The sequence below is a fragment of the Candida oxycetoniae genome (assembly GCF_023343755.2).
Source record: "Candida oxycetoniae strain CBS 10844 chromosome Unknown scaffold19, whole genome shotgun sequence".
NCBI classification, from domain to species: domain Eukaryota; kingdom Fungi; phylum Ascomycota; class Pichiomycetes; order Serinales; family Debaryomycetaceae; genus Lodderomyces; species Lodderomyces oxycetoniae.
In genome coordinates this window covers 1-13,481 of record NW_026055479.1, presented here as the reverse complement: position 1 = coordinate 13,481, position 13,481 = coordinate 1, and the positions used below count along the sequence as shown (strand labels likewise).

General features: G+C 36.2%; 2 protein-coding genes across 2 annotated transcripts; both read right to left on the bottom strand. All coding sequences in view use genetic code 12, as the record gives it.

Moving 5' to 3' along the window:
* Positions 1–676: 676 nt before the first annotated feature.
* KGF56_004008 (uncharacterized protein) lies at positions 677–2,725 on the bottom strand (the record flags this gene model as incomplete). Its single annotated transcript, XM_049325402.1, has 1 exon — positions 677–2,725. The coding sequence occupies one exon, from the start codon at positions 2,723–2,725 to the stop codon at positions 677–679; it is 2,049 nt and encodes a 682-aa protein (XP_049178866.1).
* A 5,128-nt stretch (positions 2,726–7,853) lies between these two features.
* On the bottom strand, positions 7,854–10,166 carry KGF56_004007 (uncharacterized protein; the record flags this gene model as incomplete). The annotated part of the gene is made up of 1 exon (XM_049325401.1): positions 7,854–10,166. One exon carries the CDS (start codon positions 10,164–10,166, stop codon positions 7,854–7,856), a length of 2,313 nt encoding a protein of 770 aa, XP_049178865.1.
* Between the last annotated feature and the right edge of the window lie 3,315 nt (positions 10,167–13,481).

Here is a 13,481-nt window from a genome sequence, read left to right as displayed (position 1 = left end):
GATAGAAGATATCTATCCTTATATTTACCAAACAATATTTAGTTCAACGTATGCTTTATAACAACCAAAATACATTGAGCTTTTCTTCTCTGCTTACAAAGATTTGTGTAGTATTGGCGTTGTAAAAAGGAATTGTACTCAGGAGAAAAAATGAAACATTTTTATATTAAAAAATCTTGTATGTTAGTAAAGACATCAAATCTTTGTAGGCACCGATGAACATATACTTCTCAGATTGTTCATAAGTATTGGTAGCTTATTTGTTTTATGTTATTGCTGATGAGCATTTTCATTCCACCAAAAATCAAATACATCAAGCAAACAAGCTCTTGTGAGAACGATTTTATTTTTATGTACCAGTTCTTGGACAAAGAAATGATTGCTTAGATTGCTTTCTTTTTTCCTTATATAGAATATCAAGGGCATCCAAAGAGGATATAACATTGCGATTACAACACAAGTAGTTGTAGATTATTATAAATTACAAAATACATTACACAAGTTTAGTCCGCCAAATATCAAAGTTCAATATTGACGCAAATAATACCGAACACATACCAATAAAGTTGAAATCCTTTTTAACTAATACTAGTTAATAATGAAACCGAAATATAGAAATTCTGAGTGATGAACAGTAAATCGTAACGTGGGTATACGATGATTGAAACCCAATCAATCAAATGACTGAAACAATGGCAAGTAAACCAAATACAATGGCAACAAATTTGTTAACAGTACCAGTGTTGGAAGCATTCTCAAATGCCGAAACAGTAGCTGACGCACTTGTAGATGCACTTGGGAATACTGAAATTGCAGTAGTAGGTACGTTGGTTCCAGTAGCTTCACCGTTTACGCTGTTGGTTCCAGTAGCTTCACATTTTTCGCAGCTGGTCCAAGTAGCTTCACCGTTTACGCTGCTGGTTCCAGTGGCTTCACCGCTTTCGCAGCTGGTTCCAGTGGCTTCACCGTTTTCGCCGTTGGTCCAAGTGGCTTCACCGTTTACGCTGCTGGTTCCAGTGGCTTCACCGCTTTCGCAGCTGGTCCAAGTAGCTTCACCGTTTACGCTGCTGGTTCCAGTGGCTTCACCGCTTTCGCAGCTGGTTCCAGTGGCTTCACCGTTTTCGCCGTTGGTTCCAGTAGCTTGAACGTCTTCGCCCTTGGTTCCAGTGGCTTCACCGTTTCCACCAGTAGCTTCAGCGTTTCCACCGTTTCCACCGTTTCCACCAGTAGCTTCACCGTTTCCACCGTTTCCACCGTTTCCACCAGTAGCTTCAGCGTTTCCACCGTTTCCACCGTTTCCACTGACTCCACCGTTTCCACCGTTTCCACCAGTAGCTTCAGCGTTTCCACCGTTTCCACCGTTTCCACTGTCTCCACCGTTTCCACCGTTTCCACCAGTAGCTGCAGCGTTTCCACCGTTTCCACCGTTTCCACCAGTAGCTTCACTTGGTGAAGCTGTGGTCGATGAGGATGGCACTTCTGATGACTCGCTAGATGAAGCTGGCACTTCTGATGACTCGCTAGATGAAGCTGGAACCGATGAAGATGACACTTCTGGTGACAAGCTAGATGAAGCTGGTGCTGATGAGGATGGCACAGTTGATGACTCGCTAGATTCTGTTGATGAAGCCAAAACCGAGGAAGGGGTGCTTGAAGTGGTTGCTGCTGAACTACTCTCGGTGGAGCTCAAAGTTGATGAACTTGAGTCCGTACCTGGGCTGGGTGGTAATGGTCTACAGTAACATTTAGCTGGAACATTGTTGTTGACAACTGGTCCATCGTATGTGACGAATCCCGACAAAAATCCCAAAATATTATGAGTATCAACCCTCATTAAAGCAGGATCATATCCTGTACCAATAAAGAAACGTTGAGTAAGAAGACGGGCTCCAAAACCTCTTAAGGTAAGTACACCTGATGCTGTCTCGTATGTAAAAGAAGGTAATCCAATGATTGGAACCGTTAAAAGAGGAACATTCAAACCTATTTTGTTACCACCTCCAAAACCAACAACATTATATTCACGAGCCTCAGTTATTGCTTGAGCAATTAATACACTTTTTGAATCAGCCAAGTGGAAAGTTTGAGAGGGATCAACCTTCAACAAAGTGTTGGAAAGGAAAATGACTGAGTCGTGGTTAGCAGTAATACAACCATCTCCTGAAATAGATGTGATTTGCTTATAAATGCTGTTGTAAAGACAAATCAGACCTGTATTTTCAATATCATGCAAAGCTTTTCCCAAAAAAGTGATAGCCTCTGACCTTTTAGTTTGATATAAAACAATCAAACCACTATTTTTCCATTCTGAAGCAGCAATAGTAAATATAGGAGGGAGTATACCATCAGCAGCGTAGTATAACTCTCCATTATTTTCAAAAGACTTTCCATATAATTTGAAATGTGCTGGGAGGGCAGATTTAACTGCATTAAAGGAAATTATACCATCATTGCGGATAATGCTGAAAAGATTGAGCAATTCAACATGTAAACCAATAATTGAGCTCACTGCACTGATATAAAAGCCGGCATTTTTTTCCACTATCAAATCACCAACGATTGCAGAAAGCTTATTATCAATAATTGACCAACTACCGCCTGATTCAATAGTGATATCACCAACAGAAAGATTGATAGCACCTCTACTGATCTTCTCTCCCTTTATGGTTTCCCCACCTGCACTAACGAGCGAAAATAACAAAGGATATAATAGTTGTCTAAGCATCTTGATAATGAACTTTTGTTCTTAAAACGTAATGATGCTTGAGCCTTGAGGAATAAGGATTTTTACTTGAAAAGATGGGTATTTGCATTCTAATTTATATCCCAAAGAATCGTAAACAACCACACTTCGAAAAATGTGGTTGTTTCCAAAAAGATCAATTTGACTTGAGAAAAACAATCAGGATTTGGACAAGATACTGTCATATTCAACGCCATTAAACGGCATTCGCGTGTTTATTTTCTTTCAAAGAATCTTTAATAACTAACAATTCGTTCAAAAAACGTTCTATTCATTATTGAATACAATAAAAAGTATCCTGTACTAACCACATATGAATCAACAAAAAACAAAACACCCTTGATACAAAACAAAACATATAACCCCTTGGCAGTAAGGAATGTTTGTTTATTGCTTCCTGCTTTGTTCTGGAGCTACATGTATATCACTCCACCTTGCCTAAAAGTTGGCGTAGAGCGTCAATTTCATTGAGTGTATGCAATAAAAACCATACAAGGAAAAAAAAACAGAGGCAACAACAACAACAACAACAACAACGACAACAACAACAACAACAACAACAACAACAACAACAACAACAACACCTGGAAATGTATGAGTACAGCCTAATTGATTATGAATGTTGATGAAGGTATATGAATTGACCAAGAAAAAAAAAAGAAATTAAAAAAATGCACTTCAACTGCCAAAAAATTAAAATGGGGTTACCATTATTAGCCACAAGACGTTTGATTTTGACGTTTTAGCAGAAGTAGTGTAATGACGACTCGTGAAAAACTTGTTCTTTTTAACAAAGAAGGGTGAAAATTCTTCAATCAATGAGCAAATGTTTCTCATGCAATATTGTTCGCATATGGTATTGAGAAGCAATAGAAGATGTCTTGGTTCGGTGTTTGCAAATCTCATACGTTCCTTCGCCACATATGTTTGAATTCAAATATATCAAAATTAGAAAAAAAATGTGCGAAGAAAAAGTTTATCAGATCTTTCTCGAATATACAGTTATTACTTGTTCTTATCCTATTCAAGGTGAGCAATTGTTCGAGTAAAAAAATAAAAAAAAAAAAGAAAAAGAGAGAAAACCTAAGCAGGGCCCTCTTAATGTACCGACCAATGCTCCTCTAAGTCTGGGCTCACACATATCCCCCATACATTCAAAACAATTAGAAAACTATTTGTAAGAAAAAATTATGAATGGTATTTTTCGACATGCATCCAAAGCCTTTTCATAATAGAGTCTGGGCTTTTTTCTATTTTCAATTGAAAAAAAAAAAAACGCGAACTCTTTTTCTGAAACTGTTGGAGGTAAAGCAGCCCTTGTGAATCTTCTTGATGTTGATCATAGTACACTGTCTCTTTTTGATATTAAAAAATTTTATTCCCCTAATTAAACAATGCCCTACTATCTTTACTTTTTTGCATAACCATATTTTTGACCGCTGCATGCAGCAATAATGCAGTAGCGCGTAGTCTAAAAAAGCCCAAAATCGGTTGAATTAAATTGCCAGTAAGAACTTTAGCCTTGAAACCCACTAAAATTAGCTATAATGTATATTAAATATTTCTGCTATTCTTTTTGATAGGAATCTTTTTTTTTCCAAAAATAAAAAAAAGAAAAAATATTGGATATGCGCGTTTGAGTTTCCATAAACCTCCTAAAATGAAGTCATTATTAACATAATTTACTGAAATCATTATTGGATGAATATGTTCAAAGTTGTTTGTCGCTTTTAAAATCTCCAACACTGCCACTTCGCCTTCATAATAGTTTAGGTAGAGAGCTTTTTTTCTTTTTAGTTATGTACAGGACTAAAGAATTGCGTTTGTAAGGTCAAAACTTTCATGTTTTGTTATTCTGAGTCGAGGTTATTGTCGAGAATTCTCGGATAAGAGGGAAAGAATGTAGCTGTTTGCTGCTGATTTTTCTGTGCATAATCGTGTTCTTTGGTTGCTCTTTATGTCGGTCAACTCTGTCGTGTAAAATAATGTGTACTTGCCACAAACATCTTTTCGAATCTCATGTACTCAAAGATTTTCATATGTACTCAGAGATTTTCAACTTATCTACACTTTGAGGCGCCCATAGGAAGCAAAAATGTACGTATGACAATTGAGAATAATGCCCTTCAAGCACATACACACACATACATACAAGAACTAGTTACCTTGTTTTCATCTTGAAAAGAACCGCAATAGGTTTTTATTTCGTATTTCTGTTGAGTTTCTTTCTTTTTCGGTTACCACGTATTTCACATAGCAACGCGATGTCTGTAAATACACAAACTATTACTATCTTAACACTGGATTGGTAAATACTTTTAATTGTACTATCATTAATAACATTCCTGTGGATTAAATCCGTACAATCTATATTTCTCACCCACTCATTCACTCAATCAATCACTCAATCACTCCAAAGAGATAATTGGAGAGTCTTTAAACACAAATCTTTGACAAAAGTTTGTCGTAAAATCTGCATACTTGAAACCAAGCATTAACCAATCTGAAAGCCTATATCAAATTCAACCTCCTCGACTTTCTCTTCCAGTCCACCGTTTAGTAAAGAAATTTCTTTGTTTGGAAAAGACATTTTTGTACGCAATAATTTGCAAATTAAGCTTTTATGCATGGTCTAACTTTGTTTAACTCCGAAAACTTCCTAAAGACCCTCAACACTAATCTGAACCCTTTTTTTCTTGAATTGCCCACATGCAGTAGATAGTTGTACTATTTTTTTACCCCAAGCCTTTTTAGGTAGCTATACTGCATATAACAAAGCGCATCTTATGTAATAACACTCATAGACTTGAGACAAAAGGGTTCAAGTTTGGACCTTTTTGTTCTACTTTTGTACAATTTTATTCTTTTGTAAAAACTTAACCGCTCTACTTGTATGTGTGTGGCTCTTTACATTCGTTTATTATACCAACCAAATATAAGTTCAATTGAATTGCAGAATGTGAAGCAACTATGGAAACAATACATACCAGTGGGTTAAGAAATTTTATACCCTCACTGTGTGTACAATGGGGTTGAATACAAAGAAAAAAAACAATCGAGTTTCTAACTTTTACTCTTCACATCTGTTTTCTTACATTATTGGTAATGTATTTTCCATATTTGGATTATATTTGTTGTAGATCATTTTCATAAAAATAGCATCGACGAATACCAATTTTCACATTTCCTACTTTCTAGGTCTGTATTTTATGAAGATTCCATTACAGGTTTCTGAAATATAATTTTCAAAACACAAAAGAAGAAAAAAAGGGAGATTAAACCCCCAAGGAAAAATGCTTTTACTTTAGTTTTCTAAAATTATTTTCTTGGTAAAACAAAAAAACTCAACAATAGACCAGTTATTTTCAACTTAGTTCCTAGTCCTCACCAATATTTAACATAATCAGTCGTTGTGTAAAGATTACATCAATAATTCTTCTTAATAATTGCTTTCTTCAACTCATCCATTGTTTGTCTGTATTTGACTTGCTGCTCCAATATGAGTTAATAAACTGGTATCCTTGTAGGCTTCACACAACTCACCATAAAGATACTCCCCCTTCTTATGTCTTAAGCTATTTTCAAACAACAATCGCTTTTGAATAGCATCTTTAACAAGAAGATAGGGAAAAAAACACTTCTTCACTTTGATAGGATTATTATTAATATTCTTTTTCGGTGTTATATAATATGGACGTGATTTAGTTCCTTCTTTTATATTCATTCAAACTCAGTTTGAACTCGACAGTTTTTGTGTCTATGACTTACAATAACAGGATTTCTTATCGCCATCCTCGGCTTTTGCTTTGGATTTCTTTATATCAAACAACTGGAACTCTAAAGAAACAAGGCTAGTTACAATTTCATTCTCCAAATCTACAACTTTGATGCAATTACCCAAAAACAGTTCGTAATTGTAATTGCTGATGTATAAATTGAACCTCTAATCTGAATTGGAACGGTAGTTGTACCAAATGGATTTGCTGTGATGGGTGACAATAGAAGGTGGTTCGCGCTTTCGTTTGGTGATTATATCTAATTTCGAGCCAAAAATATGGGACACAATTTGTGAACTCTCAAAGTTCGATGCAAATATTAAGCCTTGAAACTTCCAGTAACCCACAGGAAAGATTTAGTATCTCTCTTGAACTCTAATAAAGGACGTTTGTCTTCACCTGCACGTGAGTCGTTGATAAAAAGAGTCCTACTTCTTACTGGATGGTAGCGATTTGTATTCACTCATCTAAGCTATTTTCTTTAAATTAGTCATACAAGATGTCGATTCCACTTGATAGTCCGTATCACGATTAGTCTAAAGAAAAAAGATAAGTTAAAAAGGTGGTTAATATCTACTACAATCAGAATAATAAAATGTAACAGAACTTTATACTAATATTGTTATTCTTTCTTTTTCTTTTTTTTTTGCATCATTTTTAGGTAAATTGTTAACAAATATACTGAATTGTTAGTTTGAACCTCTCACGAAAAGTGCTCTGTTTTGGCAAAAAAAAAATACAAGCATCCCATACTGCGTTGTAATTACTTGTAACTGCAGACTCCACCACCACTGTGTACTTCGGTTTGTCTGGAAAAATCAGACTATCAAGTATTTGCATACATAGATGTGTCACGTGATCATATATACATATATATATATATATATATAGATATATATTTCATCGAGGTTTCTTTTTTTTTCTATTTCCTCTCTGCAAACTAAGCGAAAGCGAAACTTGTTAGATCTCCTGTAAACGTTAACTAGTAAAAGAGACGCCTTAATAAAGTATCTAACATACCTGTAAACGTTAACTAGTAAAAGAGACGCCTTAATAAAGTAACAAACATGTGTATGTATTAACGAACTATATGAAAAATTCTTTTTTAAAAATAAATCGAAAAAAACAAAAAAAGAAAACCGAAAAATTGTTGAGACAACCCTAAACTGTTTGTCAAAAATACAAATCAAAACACGGTTGGTAATGAACTTAAATGAGCTGTCTAATGCAAACTCCGCCCTTGAAATAAATCCAACTCCAATCTCTAACTAATAAGAAAAACGATGGATAATATCAAAAATATGAAAATTAAACTTTGACATTATATCAGTCCATTACACTATGATTGAAATAATCGCAAACAAAGATGCAAGGAAAGTCGACACTTTGGCACTTGAGCAAGAACCTTCGTATGATGTTAATGAGGCAACCGGAGATGCCGATTCACTTTGCTGTTGTCTCAAGGTTGTACCGTAACCGGTGCTTGTAGACGTGTATAAAAACATGTTTGTAGACTTGCCAATATCAACAACTGTTGTAGTCACTTGATTGTTGTTTGTTGGTGACTCTGTAGCGCTAACTACTAAAGTATGCGCGATTGTATTTGAAGCAGTTTCCACCAGCGTAATTTGACCCACAATTGTTTTACTCAATGGACCTTCAACATTATCTGTTACCGCACTATTGATTACACTGGAACTTGATTCTTCGTCCTTTTGCGATGCGTTGGCCAAAGGTGTTTCTACATCTCCTGAAGGGCTCACTGCTTCTCCACCAGTAATTTGCGTAGACTCTCTTGTAGTAGTACCTGAACCAACTATATTAGTTGCAACAGATGCTGGTGATAAATCACCTCCGGCTATACTGTCAGAGGGTGAGCTGGAAAGCGTAGCTGTCTTGAACGAAGTACCAGATTGTGACACGATACCTGACTCGGTTGCAACAGATCCATCCGATCCAGTGGTGGTCCATGTGGTGGTGTAAACATCTGCTATCAGTGTTGGGAACGTGTTGATTGTAACCAATGACGTTCCAGATTGTGACACGACACCTGACATGGTTGCAACAGATCCATCCGATCCAGTGGTGGTCCATGTGGTGGTGTATTCTGTTTGCACTGGTGGTGGGATCGTGCTCAATGTGGTCAACGATGTACCAGATTGTGACACGATACCTGACTCGGTTGCAACAGATCCATCCGATCCAGTGGTGGTCCATGTGGTGGTGTATTCTGTTTGCACTGGTGGTGGGATCGTGCTCAATGTGGTCAACGATGTACCAGATTGTGACACGATACCTGACTCGGTTGCAACAGATCCATCCGATCCAGTGGTGGTCCATGTGGTGGTGTATTCTGTTTGCACTGGTGGTGGGATCGTGCTCAATGTGGTCAACGATGTACCAGATTGTGACACGATACCTGACTCGGTTGCAACAGATCCATCCGATCCAGTGGTGGTCCAAGTTGAGGTGTATTCAGTGGGTGTTGCAAAAATTGTAGTATTAGTAATCCATGCACCGGTAGAATCAGGACCAATATAGACCATTCCTGTTTCCGTTAATGCATGTTGGTCAGAATCTGTAGTTGTAATAGTAGTTGTGTACAGTGTTGGGTTAGCTCCGGGTATAGGTGGTAGTTCTTTACATGCAATACATTGAGAAGGTAATCCTGGTCGTGGACATGGGCCATCATATTCTACTGAATTACCAAGGATGTTAGGCAACAAACCATCTGAAACGATTCGGAATTTAGTAAAATCATAACCATAACCGATGTCGAAATCCTGCTCGAGTAAAGTAGTTCTTAGCGTCAAAACACCGGTTAGGATGTTGTAGGAATATGCATCTGTAGTAAGCCCTCCCACCAAAGGCAAGGTCAACCCAATAATATTCGATACTCCATCAGACTGTTGTCCAAAACCATAGACTTTGTACGTGTGTGAGGAAGATAGTGCTTCAACAATAATTGACGAGGCTGAATCAGCAAGGTAAAAAGTTTGATCCTGAGACACTGCTAATGCAGCATTGGCAATGTAAATTGTTGAATCAACTTGTGCAGTCCAGCATCCTGTACCATCAATGGAGGTAGATTGATGATAAGCTTGATTATAAAGACAAACCTGTCCGTTATTAGTAATTGAAAGCAATGCAGTACCCAAGAAAAGTTCACTGGTAGTTCTTTGGCTTTGATAAAAAACCAACAATCCACTATTTTCCCAAGTTGTTGCAGTGATACTCATTTCACTTAAGGCAATACCAGAACCACCTAAATACATTTCTCCAGTATTTTTGAACGAAGAACCAATAAGGTTGTAGGTTGAAGGGAGAAGAGAAGCCAATGCATTGAATGATATGACACCGTTATTAACTATTGAATTTGATAATCCTAACAACGTCACCTGTAATCCTATTATTGGAGAGGTACTGGAAATATAAAGCCCAGCATTTGTTTCAACAGTAATACTGGAAACAAATGCCGCGACTGCATTGTCGATAATAGACCAATAAGCTCCGGAGTGGATAGTAATATCTCCTACATTAAGTGATATTGTGTTCCTATCAATTGTGTTTGTAGTGATCTCCAAACCCAAAATTGAGCTTATGAAGAACCATAAAGCTAGAGAATAGCACCTTCGAAAAATTAACATCTTTATTTTCTGCCTTCTCCAGATTAGAGGGGTTTGAAAAACTGGTAGCCTCTCGGATATTTAAAAAATGGGTAAACGAGTTTTAACAAATAGATGATAGATAATTCAGCACTAAAAAAGAAGATCGTCTCGGATATTTAAAAAATGGGTAAACGAGTTTTAACAAATAGATGATAGATAATTCAGCACTAAAAATGAAGATTGTAGTAACTATCTGTAAGAGATTCGTGGAGGGGAGGCATTCTTTATATAAACAGCTCCTTTGTCAGTACATCTACTAGCTGAGACTATGTTAGTTTCCATTATTGGCCCATTTGCTATGTTTTTTCTTTCTTTTACCTGCTAACTATGGATTCCAACCCATAACTTCCAACCTATTTGTAAAAGGGTATGTCTTTTGACTCTTTTTTATTTTAGAAGCACTGCAGTTTCTAAATTTTTTGGGATTCATTCTCAAAGGTTAAGAAGTGAAATAAACTAATTTTTGGCAAATAAAGAAAAAAAAACTACTAAATAGTGTTTGCCTTGAATTCTTGTATAAAGTTATATGACTTTCTCAGAGAGAAGAAAAAATATCGAATTTTTTTGCCTGACCTACGTAATTAAAAAGATAACATAGGACTGTATGGTTAAGTCAATAGAGGTAATAACAATTTTGTGCTGTACTTGTCCTAACTACTAGAAAAACGCAGCACCTTTAAGCAGTATCGATCTAAAGATGAATTTTTTTTTTCTCTTTTCTTCTTTTGCAGATCTTACGTTGAGGCCATACAGACTTTTTTTCTTTAATAGACCGTCACATATATCTAAACCATAACTCTACTAAGGGCAATGGAGAGTGGGGATCATTTTGAAGATCTAACATAACCACAGATGTTGATGAAATTATCAATCTCATTTTCTATGAGTGACACTCGTATATTGATTCAACATGTCACTCTCAAGAGAATAAAAAAAAAGATCTAACGATAATAAATAACCGCGTTACACAAAACAAAGATATGATGGAAAAACCGATTTATCCATGCATTGGAAAAAGGTCCCAAAGATTATTTTTTTTATATAGCTTTTGTAAAGGGCGGATTTATGCAAAGCTCTCATTTTCTATTTATGGTAAGTACACAAAACTTCAAAGAGACTCACTCATATCTGATGATGAGTTTTGACCTCACTTACCATGAAGAAATGTAGGGAGGAAGAAATAAAGGGAGAGTAGTTGGAGAAGGGAAAAGGGAAAGTGGGGTGGGNAGATTATTTTTTTTATATAGCTTTTGTAAAGGGCGGATTTATGCAAAGCTCTCATTTTCTATTTATGGTAAGTACACAAAACTTCAAAGAGACTCACTCATATCTGATGATGAGTTTTGACCTCACTTACCATGAAGAAATGTAGGGAGGAAGAAATAAAGGGAGAGTAGTTGGAGAAGGGAAAAGGGAAAGTGGGGTGGGGTGGGGGGTGGGGTAGGAGGAAGAAACAAAAGTACGACAAGGCAATAATGCAGATATAACCATAGGGNGAAAAGGGAAAGTGGGGTGGGGTGGGGGGTGGGGTAGGAGGAAGAAACAAAAGTACGACAAGGCAATAATGCAGATATAACCATAGGGTTTTAGTGACTTCTTACCCTTAAATTATAGGAACATTTGAACTAAACTTAGCCTATTTAAAAAGTAAGAGTATATTCCTTGAACTCATAATTTGCTATAACAACAGTGCTCGGTGGAAAGCGGCCATGTTGAAAAACAGCGCTGCACAATAAGTTGGGACAGAAGGATGCTTTTTTTTATCTTTTGTATTTGCAAAAAAAAACTAATTTTTCTTCAAAATTCATGCACTACGTCTCTTGTTTCTTGTTGCGCATCAAAGACCTAGAATAACTTTTACCATATCTAGTATACCTCGTAACTTCTGAAAAATGGGGCTCCTAACTTTTGAAAAATGGGGCTCGTAACTTTTGAAAAATGGGGCTCGTAACTTCTAGTGGAGTGGGGCTCATAACATCAGACTTTCCCTACTCGATTCCACGGAAAAACTTGTCTTTTTTCCACCAAAGTAGAGGAGAAATGTGTATATGAAAAAGCGCAGGCTGTTTACTGTTTTTTTTGCCCAGACAAAGTTTAAACAAAACGAAAAATGAGTCTTGATATAATTCGGGGAAAAGAAAAGATATAGCAAAAGATAGAGGCAAAGGGAAGCTGATAGCAACATCAACTTTTCATGTTTGCCTTGACTAAAGACCTTTCAGATATACAATTAGACCTGATACATAAAATTTAGTATATCATATATGCTGAAGATTTGTTCGCAGTTATGAAGTGTTTTAATTCATCACTTTCTATTTGCTGACGCAAATATCCGGGTGCATTTATTCATAGTTTATTTGCGAATATCTAGTAGAATCCCTTGAGCTTTGCTGGAACAAGTTTGTTTTGTTTTTGTTGCAAAGCCTAGAAGAAAAGAAAAAAATTTAGCAAACCCGTGTAATAATATTTGAAGTCCTCGAATGATGTAGGATTTTTTTTTTTTCTCTAGAGATGGTGTAATATGAAAGAGAACAAAGATGTCTTTCACTATATCTAAGTCATTAGCTTCATATTACTCCAACAAGAAATCACTAAAAATAATGCGAGTGAGGTAGCATTTGTTATATACCACGATATATCTATATCTAGTGATATTTGGCGCCTTTGCTTGGAAAAAAGGGAAAGAAGAATATCTGATTCTAATTAATAAAAGATTATTATGTTTGTGTGTACAATACTAAAAAGGTTTGATGAGTGTACTGGACACCGAAGAACTGCGACCTGAACCTGTATGTATTAAAACCACTGACTGGTTGTCATGAAGACTTCAGGAGAGGAAAGTTTCTCATTGTAAGAGTAGAAAGCTTTTCATTTTATTCCACATAAAGTAAATTGTGCAAGGTTATAACTTTTTTTGCACAAACCTTTCCAAAACTTCCCTTAACACATAACTTTTTTCAAATTCTTGAAATTTTCAACTCTTTCTAGTTTACTTCTGTGGACAAAGAAATAATTTTATCCAGTTTCATCTAATACACCAATGTGGTAGCACTACTACTATTTCTAGTAGTAGTTGGACATATATTCTTTTGTGCCTCGGTTTCTTTGTACACATTGTACCATATGAGTTGGCTCATTTTGCAGGAGACATCGATTTGCCAAAATCCTCAGATAGTAGCCTTGAAGTTCTGAATAGCAAATGTTGAATTTGGAGTGTTGTCAATTAACATGTTCAGGGTGTTCGATGCAAATATTAAGCCTTGAAACTTCCAGTAACCCACAGGAAAGATTTAG